This window comes from Falco rusticolus, chromosome Z (genome assembly GCF_015220075.1).
Source record: "Falco rusticolus isolate bFalRus1 chromosome Z, bFalRus1.pri, whole genome shotgun sequence".
Taxonomy (NCBI): domain Eukaryota; kingdom Metazoa; phylum Chordata; class Aves; order Falconiformes; family Falconidae; genus Falco; species Falco rusticolus.
Window position 1 is genome coordinate 12,031,781 of NC_051210.1, and position 15,539 is coordinate 12,047,319.

The 15,539-nt window shown below is 48.4% G+C and overlaps 1 protein-coding gene across 1 annotated transcript; it reads right to left on the reverse strand.

The window, feature by feature from the left end:
• Nucleotides 1-449: 449 nt before the first annotated feature.
• TXN (thioredoxin) lies at nt 450-8,776 on the reverse strand. Its single transcript, XM_037374173.1, has 5 exons — nt 8,571-8,776; nt 3,673-3,777; nt 2,942-3,001; nt 2,183-2,248; nt 450-664 (listed from the first exon to the last, which is right to left on the reverse strand). The coding sequence occupies exons 1-5, from the start codon at nt 8,592-8,594 to the stop codon at nt 602-604; spliced, it is 318 nt and encodes a 105-aa protein (XP_037230070.1). The 5' UTR covers nt 8,595-8,776; the 3' UTR covers nt 450-601.
• Between the last annotated feature and the right edge of the window lie 6,763 nt (nt 8,777-15,539).

Here is a 15,539-nt window from a genome sequence, read left to right on the forward strand (position 1 = left end):
AGTCCTACCTTACAATTCCATGGTAGGATTGGTATTATGTTCTGTTAAGCCAAGCCTTAGCTTTGAAATCTAAAATGAAGCCTGACAAATTTTGAAAGAATCTTTAGTTAAGAAGAGGTAACAAAAGAAAGAACTTATCCCACCCTGTGACTACCCACTTTTCAACAACTAAACTCCCCTTTCTGTATCTGCAAGCCAGACTGCCACTCTTCAGATTATAGCCTGGTCACCACCACCTGAGGAGTCAAAGGGCAGCAGACTTCTCCTAAAGCATCTGTCATTGCTATCCCAGGGAACACAATTTTCCACCCACAGCAATAACACACCAACAGATCAGGTTGCATTTGACAAGCCTTTGTATCTAGTCAGTATGCCTTTAACACAGCAAAACCTGACACCTTGGTGACATCACAACATTCCTCACATTTTCATTCAAACACAGGGTAATATCCAAAAGTGAAGAACTTACACTTTATTGTACTCATTTACATAGATCAAGAGGATAGTTTCCACCACTTAACCTAGCTACCTTGTTTAGATCTTTTAAGTAGAAAAGTCACAGGCCAAAGCAATCATGCTTCAATGTCTCCACAGCTGTAGATTAGACTAGATTTTTAATGGTGTCTTCCAGCTTTTCTTTATTGGCCCCAGAGAACTCCTGCACCTGTAAAGAAATTGATTTTTAGAACTGTTGCATTCTGCATTCAGTGCTTCATAACATTAGTTGCATAGTATCCAAACACATACATCTGTTCAACCCTGCTACAACTAAAATTTTTTCACTCCCAGAACAGGAAGCATTTTGTAGATTTTCACCTGTTCATCTCCCACTCAACCCTTACAGAAACTGGGACAGCAGGCTATCAAGAATCACTTCCAAACTACCACCGCTGGAGCCTTCTACATGTAAAAGGGACAACTGATCCTGAACCAATGCTGTGTAAGACTCAAATACAGGCTTGAAGACACTCTGGAAGTCAACGCACAGCAGAGGTAGCTCACAGTTACTTTTGAGTTGCATAGGTCCCCTACCAATCAAGTTCTGGAAGGATTGCTCCAAATCACCTGTCCCTGAGCCTGGCTTCTCCTGTGAGAACTATTCTTGTTGCAGCTTACAGAGCAGAAAGAGAAAGACAACATTAATGTTTCAATAACATCAGCTCCAGCACCTACAGTGCTGGACTACACTATGGGCCATGAAATTGCTTGCTTGATAGTCATGTGTCCACAGAACTGCCAAGGTCACTCAAAACAAAAAGCCACACAACAGGGTTAGGCATATCACCTTCACACTGTCACACCATAACCTTAATTCTTTCCAATTACATTATGAAGCTGTGGAAGCTGACCCTGCAAAAGCTGTCAATGGTTCACTATTAATCAAGATTCGGTCTCATATTAAACTGAACTTAAAGTCACCCAGCATCTGACACTCAAGGCACAATTCCATTGCCTGCAGCCATGAAACTTCCATTCAGGCATTGTTTCATGTTATAAAAGCCTACCTTCAGCCTTCTCAGCAAACTCAAAAGCCTGAGAGAACACATTTTATCAATTCTTAGCAATTCAGCAATTCTTTAGTTCAGGCAGAAAGCAATTCACAACTACTCTGCACAGGCAGGCTGCACAGTATGCTGCCAGAGCATGGTCTGCATGCCATCTCATTGACCTCTTGGCAGAGCAGGCACAATGTCTGTTGAATCCTCTGACAGGTACAGGACCACCACTTCACAGGTTATGCAGCCTCTGTGTAAAAGCATCCAAGCAGCTGTTGCAGCCATGTGTACATACAACCATGTTAGAGACTTCTGTTTGGGTGAGATTCCATAGGCACATACAGTCATGTCTCTGCTTGAATGTGAGCTGCATCCAGACAACAAATACTAAACAAGATCAGCAAAAAGCAGGGTGCTAGGCAGACATCTAACCCCACTAACCTCACAAAGCTCTGCCTGTAAGACTGACCTGTAACACTAATTCAGTTCACCACCTGTGAACAACAACTTCATCAGTTAACTGCTGGTCCACATTACATTTGCTGCAGCACCAAGATGAACTCACTCTCAGGAGTGTCTTAATGCCAGGGGTGCCCCAGATAAGTTATCAACAGAAAGCAGGCTACACGTTCCCAGTCTTCAAGTGTTTAGCTTGCCTGCTCCAGCTCCAAAAGAGCAGAGCCTACCTTCTTCCCACTCTTGTAGAACTGGAACGTCGGCATGCACTTCACATCACAGTGTGCAGCAACATCCTGGAAGAGACAGAAAACAATCTTCAGCTGTGCATGTCTGAAGGATGCTGCATTTGGAACTCACTAAGTTGCCTTTTGTTTAGGTGATAGGGCAAAGCTGATCCTGCTCAAATTGAAGCAAGAGCACTTCTGGTAGTCCAGCACTAGCAAGAACAGCTTGACTTCTGAATCAAAACAGACAGGACTCTTTGTAAGGCTCAGAGCCCTATGGCAACTCTTGTGTTTCAACCTGACATTGCTCAAGTACCTATGTGACGCTGCTGAACTGCTGTACAGCAGACATTTTATTGCACTTAATGCAAGACATGAAAGGGGAAACAGTGCCGAGAGCAGTGGAGAGACCAGACTAACCAGCAGACAGTTGCGAGCCACTAGTTTTAGGGAAGACTGCATCAAAGCAGCTTAAGGCCTTAGACTAACACTTCCTCCCAAAGCAGAGGGTCAGTTTTCCCAAATTATCTAACACATGCCATAAGGCTTCAAGTGCGCAAATAACCAAGACAGCTTGTTCTATGCAGGTGTCCCCTAGAAAAAATAATTCATTCCAGTGTAAGTGCTAAACCCCTCTGCTTCTCAAAGCTGAAGTAATATCTCATTTTGTTTCAGTATGTGCAAGGACATTAAAAAAAATATACATTGTCACTTGTGTGAAACTCATTAGCTGCCCTCTCTCAGCATCCCCCTGGACCATACCTGGGCATCGTCCACATCAATTTCAATGAACACCACATCACTATACTTGTCAGACAAACTCTAGAATAAAACAAGAAACTATGCAGTTAGTGTTCCAGGAAAGCTTTCTTTTAAAAGACACATTCATATAAGTTATAAAGCTGGTGCTGCTTACCCACTGTGAAACTTGCCTGCTTAAAGCAGCTGTTTTACTGACCAGTGCAAAATATTTTTTTTGTTCAGTACCTGGAAGTCTCTTCAAACTTGTTCAAACATACTCCCCACAGAGAAGACTTAAATATCCAAAGACATAGGTAAAAGGTCTTGTCTTGCAGCCTTCAGCTGATCACCAAACAATGCTACAGCCTCTCTCATATTTTACTAGATTATATTGCCACCTAAACACAGCTAGAGTGATTACAGTAACTGTGTACAGAAGGATAAACATTGTTTCCATTCTATATCCCACCCCTTAAGGCAATGCAACTGTTACGTCCCTATAGACCTGAGATACATGTAAGCATTAGGACAGTAGAAGTTAAACCACCTTGGAGCTCCAAGCTATATTAAAGGCTAGTATATTAAACTTGACAGTTTCAAAGTAGGTACTTCTGTGACTTCTCCCTTTTCCAGAAAAGGCTGGCAATCACATGTGGCAAAAAGAAGTTTCCTCCATGTTACTGTCAAGCAGCACAAAAAATGTTTCTATGCACTCCAATACAGTTACCAATAAAAACAGAAAGGCTACTTACATGGAAAAAGGGCTTGATCATTTTGCATGGTCCACACCATGTGGCTGAGAAATCAACTACTATAAGCTTGTCACCAGCAGATTTCAGTTCTTCCTCAAACTGAACCTATAAGAAAAAGAACATATTGATGCTTTTCCCCCTCCTTTCCAAAATGGTTTAGACTAATCACAAAGCTAGCTTGCTCTCAGCCTTGACACTAACCATTTTGGTAGCTCTCTTTAAACACTTTGCTTAACTGGGGTATTTGTACTGTCATGCAAGTGCTTCAGTATGAACTGTTTTCATCAGTGCTAGATCAGCCAGTGTATTATGACTCTTAAGTTAGGAAAGACCACAATGCTCTGCCACCGCAACTCACTGAATTGTGGAAACAAACTAGAAATTAATCTAGCCTACAATATTCAACTCTGCCAACTGTTTTAGTGTTACCCCCTGAATGTGATCCTTATGGTTTTCAATAATCCATTTTCTCATTTCTCGCTTAGCAGGAAGACTGCCATTTTCTTCTGGGACAGACCTTCCTCTGTAGGATTTGAAAAGGACACAAACCTTTGTAACACTCCCCCATTTTGATGCTTTTTCCAATCAAAATGATGTTGTATTGTTTACTCTGCAGCATGTTTCCTAAAGCAACCTCACAGGATAGTTATTTTACTTATTTTGCCAAGTGAACCCACATGGAACATCACCAGCCAAAGCAATGCTACACATCTAACACCCAATATTTATTTAGAGCTTTGAGTCTATCTGTTGCACTTTGTCACACCAATCTTTTTTACACAATGTTCTTTGTAATTTAGAGGTCCTTACATGCCATCAACCATGTTTTCTGGTCCAACAGTGAATGTTTTAGCAGAACTGAAAGACAATAAAAGCAATAAATACTTGCAAGCTAGCAAAAGACAAGTTTCTTGGGCAGAAGCAGAAAATGCTAATCAGCTACTTCCTGACAGTGTCTTTTCCAAAGCAAGTACAAGCTACTTCAACATTCAATTTTGTCCTCATGGCAATGCAAGCTTCAGGGAAGCTGTAAATACAAACTTCATTTCAGATTATGCATATTAAAAGTAGCTGCTTTACTCCTCCCAGCTTCACAGACCAGAGCATTAGAAGCTAACTGAAAGCAACACGGTTACGGCCACATGTACACTGTCATTAGTTTTGTAGGGCAGGAGTTAACTAATGCCAGCTTCTGCAATATTTATATAGATATATACATATATAAGTGTATATATTAACCTTTAAGTCTTTATAGCTTCCTGTAACTTCAAAACCACCAAGTCTCCCTGTTAGTAAGACATGTTCCCTCCCAATGTAGCTATCTTCAGAAGCTCAGCCTCCACATGATGAGCTCTTCCATGCTTGCACCTTGGATATTCACACAGACTACTCTGCTGTAAGATCAGTAGCTAACACTCCACATCAACTACTCTGTCTGAAAGAGATGGGAACAGTAAGTTTTCCTGTCTCCCCACATTCCCCCAACTCCTGTGCTGACATAGTATGCATTCCCGGGTCCCAGTCCCTGAAGTACCCCTTTTCCACTGAAGTTCCATGTCCCTGTACACAGCAACCCACATTAGATGCTCACACCACAAGTTCCTCAGTCAAGCCTCACTCCTCCCCACCTTCACATCCTACAGCTTGTTTTCTGGTATAGCTGCTCACATGTCTGCTCTGTAACATCACCAGCTCTTTATCAATTCCACTTGCTGCACCTGCCAGTGAGACCATCCTCTTCTTACCCTAAAGTCTTCTGTGCAGCTGCATAATTACCATATTCTGCAAAAGAAAGTTCAGCCTTGGGATGTGTGTGTCATATGGCAAAACCCCTCAGGTTTGCTATTCCACAGAATGAGGAGTACGTGGGAGGACATGATACCTACAGTTGTTTATGCATCATACATCACTGGAGACCTGGTCCTGACTACAATCAGGTGCTACCTTGCAAGTCATCTCTAGTATCAGCTAAAATTTCTGTGGGAGATTGAGAAGAAATAGAGGGTCCAAAGGTGCTTACTATTGCAAGTTAAGAAATACTGAACCAGGGGGCAAGTCCTGAAAGTTTTCCCAGATAACTTAATTTCCCTGGAGTAACGAAGACAGTAGTGGAGGCAAAACAAGCTACTTGACCTGTCCGATCAACTTCCATAGTTGACTTGTGTTAACTGTGAAGTGACATGTTTTCTTATAAAAACCAAACATCTTTCTTAACAGAAGGGGAACCTCCCACCGCAAGACCATTTGGCCACACTATTAGAAGATCTTACAGCTTTGTTAACCAGTATTTTCTTCAGGTAGCACCTTACTGGGGAACACTTCTTACCAGTTAGCTGGTTGGGTTTTTTAAGATTTAACTACAACCCCTCTGAGCATAGACATTTTGCTTGTATTGTCCTCCAACAGAAAAATGCACACCGAATGCAACAAACACATTGGTAGCGGGCCTCTGTTTCCAAGGGCCAAGTAAGAGAAAAGGCTCTAGTAATGAAAGATGTCTACGGCTCTCAGCAACAAGTAAAATGGCTTTAATCAAATCTGCCAGATGGTGTGGACCTTAGTTGTAAACATGATTTCCAACACATATCAAGTCACCCTTGAACCTTTGATTAACCCAATCAGGTGATTTCTAATCATTACTACATAATTTAGTAGTCTGAGAGTTTTTAAATACAGAAGCCAGCATAAACAGACTGCAGGTCTAACTGCCTGAACTCTCTAGCAGACACCACTTCTAAAACTATCACCTGCATCCCAAGTTGCAATTTTACAATATTTGCTTTGACTCAAATAACAGAGGCAGCTAGTGTGAAGAGAAAAACTTTGGCAACACTAGCTTTTTAATAGCTCATATACCCCATTAACTTCTGCTATAAAAGGCATTATGTCCCATACTCAAACCCTGTTACAAGTTACATGAGTCACCCATCTCAAGACCACAAACTTAAACCAGCTCAAGTATTGCTCCTTCTGTCTACCAGCAGGGACTTGAGAGGGACCAGTAAAGCACCCTGAAAGCAGCCACTCTTCAGAAGCTAGTCAAGTTTCTGAACAGGTGTGTTAGGAAATGGGCCACATTTAGCTAGCAGCCATGTTCACACTGCCCTACAGTTGTCACTCACAGAATCTTCTGCAGGTAGTGGAGGAAGAGGTCTTCCTCTTTCTATCAGGTAAGAATACAAACCCACTTTACTGAAAACCAGAACTAATCCAGAAATCCCAGTTGCACTGTACTTGAATACTCTGGATGTTGCTGATGTTAAAATCTTGTTGTCAGCATGATTGTTGTCTCTCCATGGATGAGCAACAAAACCATGCTTTAACCGTGGCAGACTATTAATCAGTGCTCATAGCTGGGAGGACAGTGGAAGTCTGACCACGTAAGTTAGAGCAGGCTTTTCCTCCAAAGCCAGGTTTATTGACTCTCCATTTTTAAGCTGTTCCAGCCTATATCACAAATCTCACACCTTAACTCCAAAAGTTCACCCCTTCTGTCACTCCATAAGAGAAAGGGGAAAAGGAAGAGATGCAGACTGGAATAAGAATTTCAGGTGAACTCACACACTGTGCCATCTCCAGGACCTGAATGATAAGGCAAAAATTTTGTTCATCTTAACTTTAAGGAGCTCTCTGTATTCACAGGTATTTAAGCTGCGGTCGTAAGAATTAGTATACTCGTGCATCTGATGTTAACACCATAGCAGTCTAACGGGGGAAGTCTGCCATGCTTTTTCACTTACACAGCAGACTGCAGAAGAGCATAGCCTAGAAGACAGAGTTGGATGCCACAGAGCATTACTTACAAACCCCTCACAATCAGATTAATCTGGCAGTTCAAGGGAATTTCAAGTTCAAAACTTAAAAGACTAACTTTACAGCTAACAAGTACTCTATTGTTGTCTACAACTGCATCAGCCGCTGTGCACAAGACCACGCACTATTTCATCACCAGCAGCGTATTCTCCATGTGTTGGCTTAAGTTTTATTACTACTCTGTATCTCAAAGCCACAGATGTGTTTGTATTCATAGAGCCATCCAAACAATGAGGTGCTGCAATAGTGTACTGAGCAAGTCAGCACATAACGAGGGAAATGCTTCTTATGCCAGCAACTCCGGTTATTTAAGTACAGGAATAGGCTCTAGTAATTCCTTTCAAGTCAGCAAAGCTGTATTCATGTTTTCCATGAATGTCTATCCAGAAACACACCACAACTTAGGCCAATCTCTGCTAAGAAAATTGCCTAACCCCCTTCACACTGAGAGCATCTAAGGCAAGCTGGGACTTCCACACGAGGGTACCGCGGTGCAGTGTTACCAGCCTGAGAAACAAACCATGACATTTTCTTACGATTTTAAGTGGAGACGAGCAACAATGTGTCGTGCTATGCAGTCACATCATCTCCCTGCTCATTCCGGCTATCTGAAGCGTTAGGCCGTACAGTTATTTGTTCCCTCCCTCCGGTCTAGGCGACTCCTCCGTTCCGTTTCCCCGTTCCCACCCGCAGCGGCCGGCGGGCTGCCGCCCGGGCAAGCCCGGGACACTGACGGCGACCCCCGCGGGGCTCCCACCCGCCCGCCTCCGCCGGCCAAGCCCCACCGGGCTGCGCGGCGGCCCAAGGCGAGGCACCTGTTCGCCTGGGCCTCCCCAGCGGCCGGCCCAGCAGACCCGCCCCCTCCCCCCGCGCCGCGGAGGGAACGCTCCGCTCGCCGCCCGGCCCGGCCCGCTCCCTGGGCGGAAGGACGAGGCCGCGCCGCCCGGGGACAGCGGCCGCCACGCCCAAGGCGAGGGCAGAAGCGCGCTGCCCCCGCGGCCCCCCGGCGGAGGAGGCCGCCGGCAGGGCGGGGGTACGGCCGGTCCGCGCGGCGCCAGCGGCCGCCACGCGCCTAACGGACTCACCAGGCTGCCCACGGTCTTCACCATGGCGACGGCTCGGAGCTGGGGAGGAGGGTCGGCGGGGCGACGGCTCGGGGTCGGCGGCGAAACGGCAAGAAGGCGGCCGAGGCCCTTGTCCCTGCGCCGCTCTTGCTCTGCTCTGCTGCGCTCCGCTCGCGCTGCCCTCCGCCCCTTCCAGCCGCCTCAGCGCCCTCCCGCCACCGCCCCGGCGCCCCCCTTATATGCCCGCCGCCGCGCCGCGCCGCGCTGCGCATGCGCCTGCCGCGCCTTCCCCGCCCCATGGCGCGGCGCTCGAGTTCCCCCGGGCGCGGGCGACGCCGCGGCGCGCGCGGCAGGGGGGGTGGCGGGCGCGCGGGCTGCGCCGGGGCGCACGGCGGGGGCGGCGGGCCGGTGAGCGGCGGGGCGGGGCGGGGCGGGGCGGCCAGGCCGTGGCCGCAGGCCCCTCCCCCCCCGCGCAGCTCCCGCCGCCCCGCCCCCCGCCCCCGCCCGGCCGGCCGAGCACGCGAGGAAGGCGCGCCTTGCGTCCCTGCCGGCAGCCGGGGGGAAGCAGCAGCGAGCCGCCTGTGGACGCCGGGAAAAGTGCTGTGTAACGGTGAGCAGGAAGTGTGTCGGAGGCGCCGTCCCCCGGGCTCGCACGGTTCCCCGCCTCCCCCTCCCCCTCCTCCTCCTCCTTCCCCGCCGCAGAGCCGGGCTCTGACGTGGCAGCCGGAGCGCGGGGCGCTGCCCACGGCGCCCAGGCAGCAGGGCTGTTGCAAAGCTAAAAGGCAGGGAAGGGCCAGGTTGGAGGAATACAGCGCGGGAGGGCCTTTGCCTTTTTTTTCCTTCCTTCCCCCCAGTCTACAAAAAACAAACAAACAAAAAAAAACACCACAAAAAACCCCACAAAACCCACCCCCACCCCCCACCCCCCCCAAAAAAAACCCCAAACAACAAAAAGGCGCGGGATAGGGCAGGAGAGCAGCTCTGCCTCTCTGTGCTTTGCAGGCTTTGCAGCACAGCAGTGCTCGCCCACACGAGCGGTCCTTGCCGGGTGGCAAACACTGAAGCCAGTGTAGATGACTAGAGACACCGTGACCATCTGGTGTGGCTCACCTCTCGCAGGAAGTCAGCCAGGATCAGAAACAGCCCTTAAGAAACACACTCTTTCAGCTTTCCCAGCTGAGGGGACTGTCACAGAAAGTTAAATTTCCACTTACCTCATTTATTTCTCCCTGTTTTGGAGAAGTCCGTTGTTCTACTGGCTGCACCAGCGTGCAAGAGTGCAAAATGGAGTGGTCACAGCCCTCCTTTCCTGTTGTTGGGGTGGTAAGATTTCATTTTGGGGTATGGGGCTACTGACTCCAGCTCCCACTCCACGGGACACAGGAAAGGTGATGTTAGGTTTTGGAATACTTGGTGCTGGGTATGTCCTGAATGAAGCATTCCTGCAGGCTTTCACAGCCAGGCTACCAGCCTGTGGAAGGTTTGCTCTGTGATGTAGCTGAGCAGAGAGGATGGGAAGACTAGTGGACATCTTGGAGAAAAAGATGTTTCTTCGTTAAAAAAGAAAGAAAAAAAGCAAATAAAAGATAGTTTGGCTTGGGTACAGGTACCAATCTATCCCAACAGGATGTACCTTGATCCGTTGCTTTGCTTTGTGGTAGACACTGAAAAAATGGTAACATCCCTCACAGCCTCAACGGTTGCCCCATGAGATTTGTGCTGGACATCTCATACATTGGAAATTTGTGATGAGAATATGTCAGGTTTTATTTTGGAAGTTTATTAAAGTGTGTGGCTTACTACAGCAGCAGAACCACTAGGCTCTTTTCCAACTCTGCAGTGCCATCCCCTTTGCTCTTCCTCCTGCTTGTGGGTGCAACTTTTGTGTGTGCCATCATGGGTCACCTCCCACCTAGTCCTTTCTAGCCCTGGTTTTACCTACCTGAAGCACTTTGGGTCCTGCTCTCCATGCTCCTTCCCCTGCCTGTCCCATGCCATGAGCATCCCCTTTTTCCTTTGGTGGCAATACCAGAGGACCTAGGAAGTCTGTAAGAAGCAACACCATGAGAGCTTGGTAGCTCCTGCTGGGTTTTGTTTTTTCTTCCAGCTGGTCCCCATTGCTCCTGTTGTCTGTGTGCCCCTGTGGCAGACAGAGGCAGGCAGCTTGGTGCATGTGCCCGGTGCTGCTTTGAGGGAGGTGCGGCTGACTCAGAAGAGGAAAAGCAGGAAACCCTTATTAGCTAAGGCACCATGCTTTGAAACCTGCTGCCAGGCAGGATGAAACGATAAGAGAAACCCAGACTACTTTCAGAACCCAGCTCCCAAGCACCCCAGCTCAGCTCAGCATCTCCCAGCTCTCACTAAACCTAGTGCAAACAGTAGGAAACAGCTCACCTAGATAACAGATAGTAAATTCCTTCGTGCTGCTTCCTATAAGTGAGCATGGATGGATAAATGCTATGAACTAGAAGGAGAGGTGCCTGCATGCCCCCTGTCCTCAGAACCCGTCTACGACCATTTGCTTCCTGGTGTGCTTACAGTCAGGTACAAGCTTAGGCATGTGGCAGTTTGAAGTCTGAAAAGTTGCTGTGCGATTGTTGTATGAATGCCTAAAATAACTGGACAGTAATATAATTTATGTGATCTGCACTTGGTCCTTAGAGTGTACTACTTACTGTCATGACAGAACATAGTAGAAATCAGAGAGGGGAGTTGGGTCCTCTGGCTGGAAAAAGAAAACAAAACAACCACCCACACACCCTGTTTTCTTATTATTTTGGTGGTTTTTTTAATTATTTTTTGTGAACTATGGAGTGTCTCATAGTTTATTTTTTTCAAAATTTTTTAATTATTTTTTGTAAACTATGGAGTGTCTCTAGTTTAGCTCAACAGTGCTGGAGCTGTACCATGCACACAGTCACTCAACTATGGAGGCTTTTTCTTCTCATGTGCCCTCACTCCCATCCGCCTTTCTCACAGCCATAAATGCAACACACTTCTCTCTCCTGAGCTGCTGGAGAGGGAAGGTGGCTGTTAAAAATATGCATGTCGACTGTGGGGAGGTTGGAAATGAAATTAATTTTGTGCTTCAGCAGATTGCTGTATGCTGTGTCACACGCAGGAGTCACTTGATAGGACGGTGAGCCAATAGACAGGCTCTTGGCAAACGCATGGAGGAACCAGGAAGCACTTTTAAAGACACGTCTTTGCCCTTCAGGAACGTGGTTTTGCTTGCTCCTTAAAGTCAGAGAATGTGGCTGGAGGAAGGACAGGGTAGAAATACAGCAAATGCTGCAAAAATCAGTCTTTAGACAGTTTCTCTTACAAAAGCTCTGGAGACATTGAAGAATGCTCATACCATCCGTGCACTATAAGAATGAATTGCTACACTTCTTTGATGTGTGGAATGACTGTGGGAGAGGAAGTTGGCAGGTCTAAGTTTAGGTGCTCTCAGCTGAATTAATCAGCACCACTTAGATGCAGGCCAGTAAAAAGGTCTGTATTTTGACCAGCCCATGCCCACCATGACCCTCACAAACATCTGGTTGGGTAAACCATGAAAATTTGACCTCTTTTAATCATCTTTAAAGCTCCTGTGACAGAAGGCATCCGTATTTTTAAACTCAGCTTGTGCTGATTTCTGTCACCTCTTTAGGTGAGAGTAACATGCATGAGCAGTGAGGAAGGGCATTGCCCATAGCGGGTGGTGAACCTCAGTGTGCTCAGGGTCAGGCCCATAGGAGTTTTGAGAGGCTGGACAAATTATGTTTTCAGTTCTTTCCAAGCTGCTAGGAGAGGTGGGAAAGGTGGGCAACAGTGATACCTGTCAGGACAACCAGTTAGGTAGGGCTTTAATCATGGTATCCATCTGTATGAATGTGGTGAGTGTGATGCTCCTGTAACCTCACATGTGCCTCTGCCAGCAGCTTTCCAGCAGCATCTCTCTGTTGGCAGTTGAGGGCAAACAAACCTGCTGGGCTCTGGAGACATGGATCTGCTTTCCAGGGCTCATTTTTGTCTTTTCTGCTTTGTGAGCCAGTGCATGTTGGTGGCTGGAGGAAACACCATCGAGCAGTGAGACTCAAGGTGGGCTGGGGATCTGCAGCCAGACATCCTAAGGGCGGCACTGCTGAATGTTCACCAACAGAAAGCCAGTTCTTGCAGGCTTGGGGCTCTGGCACACAGTGGTCACTCATGTTCCATTTCCCTACAGGCTTGTGATGGACAGTGAGGAAACCCAAAAATAAGGGGGGAAAAAGAGGAAGAACAAAGGAAAAGACAGCAGGGACCCAGATCCAGCAGCCTGTGCTAACTTCTCAGAAGTTAACCCCTCCAAGCTCCCGTGAACATAAGTAAGACAAACTTCTGTCTCCCAAAAACACTGTCACCTGACTTCTCAAATGTGTGATGCAGTAAAAGGGACAGCTACAGGCAAAATATTACTACAGCCATGGCACAGATGGTCACTCATGTCCAGTATTAAGCAATGGTGCAGACAGTTGCAGAAATGAACAAGCTGCTAGAGGCAACAACTCCAGGAACAGCTGCATAAGATTTTATCACAGGACGGCCACGTTATTTGCCAGCGCCTTACAATGTAAATTAGGGGTGTTACACCTGGCCCTGACACCGGAAAAAAAGCAGCAGCCTTGAATTGTACTTTCCCTTTCCTTCCAGCCTGCTATTCTAGAAGATTTTGCTCTTGTAACTGACCTATTAAGGATGCAATAAATATTTAATAATTAGATAGGTGTGCTTGGTGTTGTGCCAGCATAAGTCACAGAGCAAACATGCTTTTCTCTCCCAAGATTATGTATTACCAACCTAATTACCCAGAGTCTTTTGAATGTTTGGTGTAGCACGTCTGGTTAAAAGATGAGAGGAGAAGCTGAGGAAGAAAAAGGAAAATGAGAATCTTGGCCACAGTTCATGTCCCCTTACCGAGCGGGGATATTGATTAACCAAGCAGTTCCTCCTACAGCCAAGAACAAAATGCGTGCTCATTTTCATTCCTGCTCATTGTCACTCCATTTTTAGTAAGTTCTTTGGATAAGGGAATCTCAAAACACTCCTGAGCTGATGAAGCTGGTACTTTTGGGCCTTGTATTAGAGTTAACCTGTTCATTTGTTTTTAAATAAACCTCTGAGCTCACTTGGGTTTATGGCACGCTCTGGGTCTCCAGAGAGGAAGGTACTTCTGACATGATATTTGCAAACATGGGAACACTCATCCATGCATTCTGGTCTCAAGCTGAGAGACTTAGACGGGTTGTGTAATTGCCTTAAATAGCTCAAGTCAGCCTGTGATTTTCAGTCACCTCCTCCATCCTCACAGCCTCTGCACTTCAACAGGGAGCAGGGCAGGCTGGAGCAAGCAGATCTGCATTTTGCTTAGGAGACACTGTGTTTTTTCTAAAGGCCCCTGTGTTTTTCCTAGGGGATGCTGCTGGATCTGTCTGCACCACACATCCCCCAAAAGAGCAAGACCCTTTTGTGGGGCAGGAGGGTAAACACCCAGCAGTATTGCAAAGTGCTTGTGCTGGAGCGCAGCAGTATCCAAAGCGAGAAAGAGTTCAAGGCCTGGCCAAAGCATAAGGTGAAATCTTGCACTTCGTGGTTGCTGTGCTTGTGCTGGGTGTCTGCTGAGTGAGGCATCAGGGCTGCACTAAGAGACTCCTAGAGAGGGGGCAAGGAGAGATTTTTGCCTTCTTGAGGACATTTGTATGGTTATAACTTTTTGTCTGGGGAAGAATATGTGCTGGTTTTGCCTGATCATAGGCAAACACTGGGATGTTAGGACAAGCTTGTTGGTGCACATGTGGAGATGTCTTTGAGGAAGTAAGCCACAAGGAGTAAGTGCACGTTTGTTTTCTGCACTAGAGGACAAAAGCATGTTGGTGTTTGTTTTGCTTCCGGGTGCGGTGGGCTGACTTATCTGGAGGCCACACGCCCACCAACCCACTCTATGACTCCTCCGCTGAACTGCACAGGGGAGAGCAAACATGGTGAAAGGCCTGGAGGTCAAGATAAGGACAGGGACATTGCTCACCTTTTACTGTCATAGGCAAAACAGCTGCAGCTTCTGGAAATTAATTTATTGTCGGCCAAAAGTCAGATTAGGATAGTGAGAAATAGGAACAAACCTTAAAGTACTTTCCCCCCACCCCTCCCTACTTCCCCAGCTCAGCTTCACTCCCCATTTCCTCCACCTTCTCCCCCGCCCCAGCAGTGCAGGGGCCGGGAGCGGGGCTGCGGTCAGTCCCTCACACGCTGCCCCGGGGGAGGCTCCTCACACCGCCCCTGCTCCGCTCCGGGGTCCCTCCACAAGCTTCTCCAGCACGGGGCCTTCCCAGGGGCTGCAGCTCTCCGCGACCTGCCCCAGCGTGAGCCCCCCCGCGGGGCGCAGCCCCCCCGGCCCAGCCGGCTCCAGCCCGGGTCCCCGCGGGGCCACAGGCCCTGCCCGGAGCTGCCCCAGCGCGGGCTGCCGCGGGTCACAGCCCCCCTCGGGGCGTCCCCCTGCCCCGGCGTGGGGCCCTGCCCGGGCTGCGGGGGGGGGGCTGCTCCCCGGGGGCTCAGGGGCTGGGGGCACAGCCCGTCTCACCGGGGGCTTCCCACGGGCTGGGGGGGACCCTCTGCTCTGGCGCCTGGAGCCCCCCCTGCCCCTGCCCTGCCGGCCCGGCCCGGGTGCCTGCAGGGCGGCTGCGCTCACGCTCTCGCTCCCCGCTGCGAGCGCCTTTGCACAGCGACTTTCCCCCTTCCCAGCTGTCACCCCGAGGCGCCACCGCCCTCGCTGCCGGCTCGGCCTCGGCCAGCGGCGGGTCCGGCCTGCAGCCGGCTGGTGTTGGCTCTGTGGGGCACGGGGGGCAGCTTCTGGGACCTCCTCACAGAAGCCACCCCTGCAGCCCGGCTGCTAGCAAAACCTTGCCATGCAAACTCAAACATCCATAAAGCACTGGTGTCTCTTTGCCTTACCCAAAACCAAGAGCACTC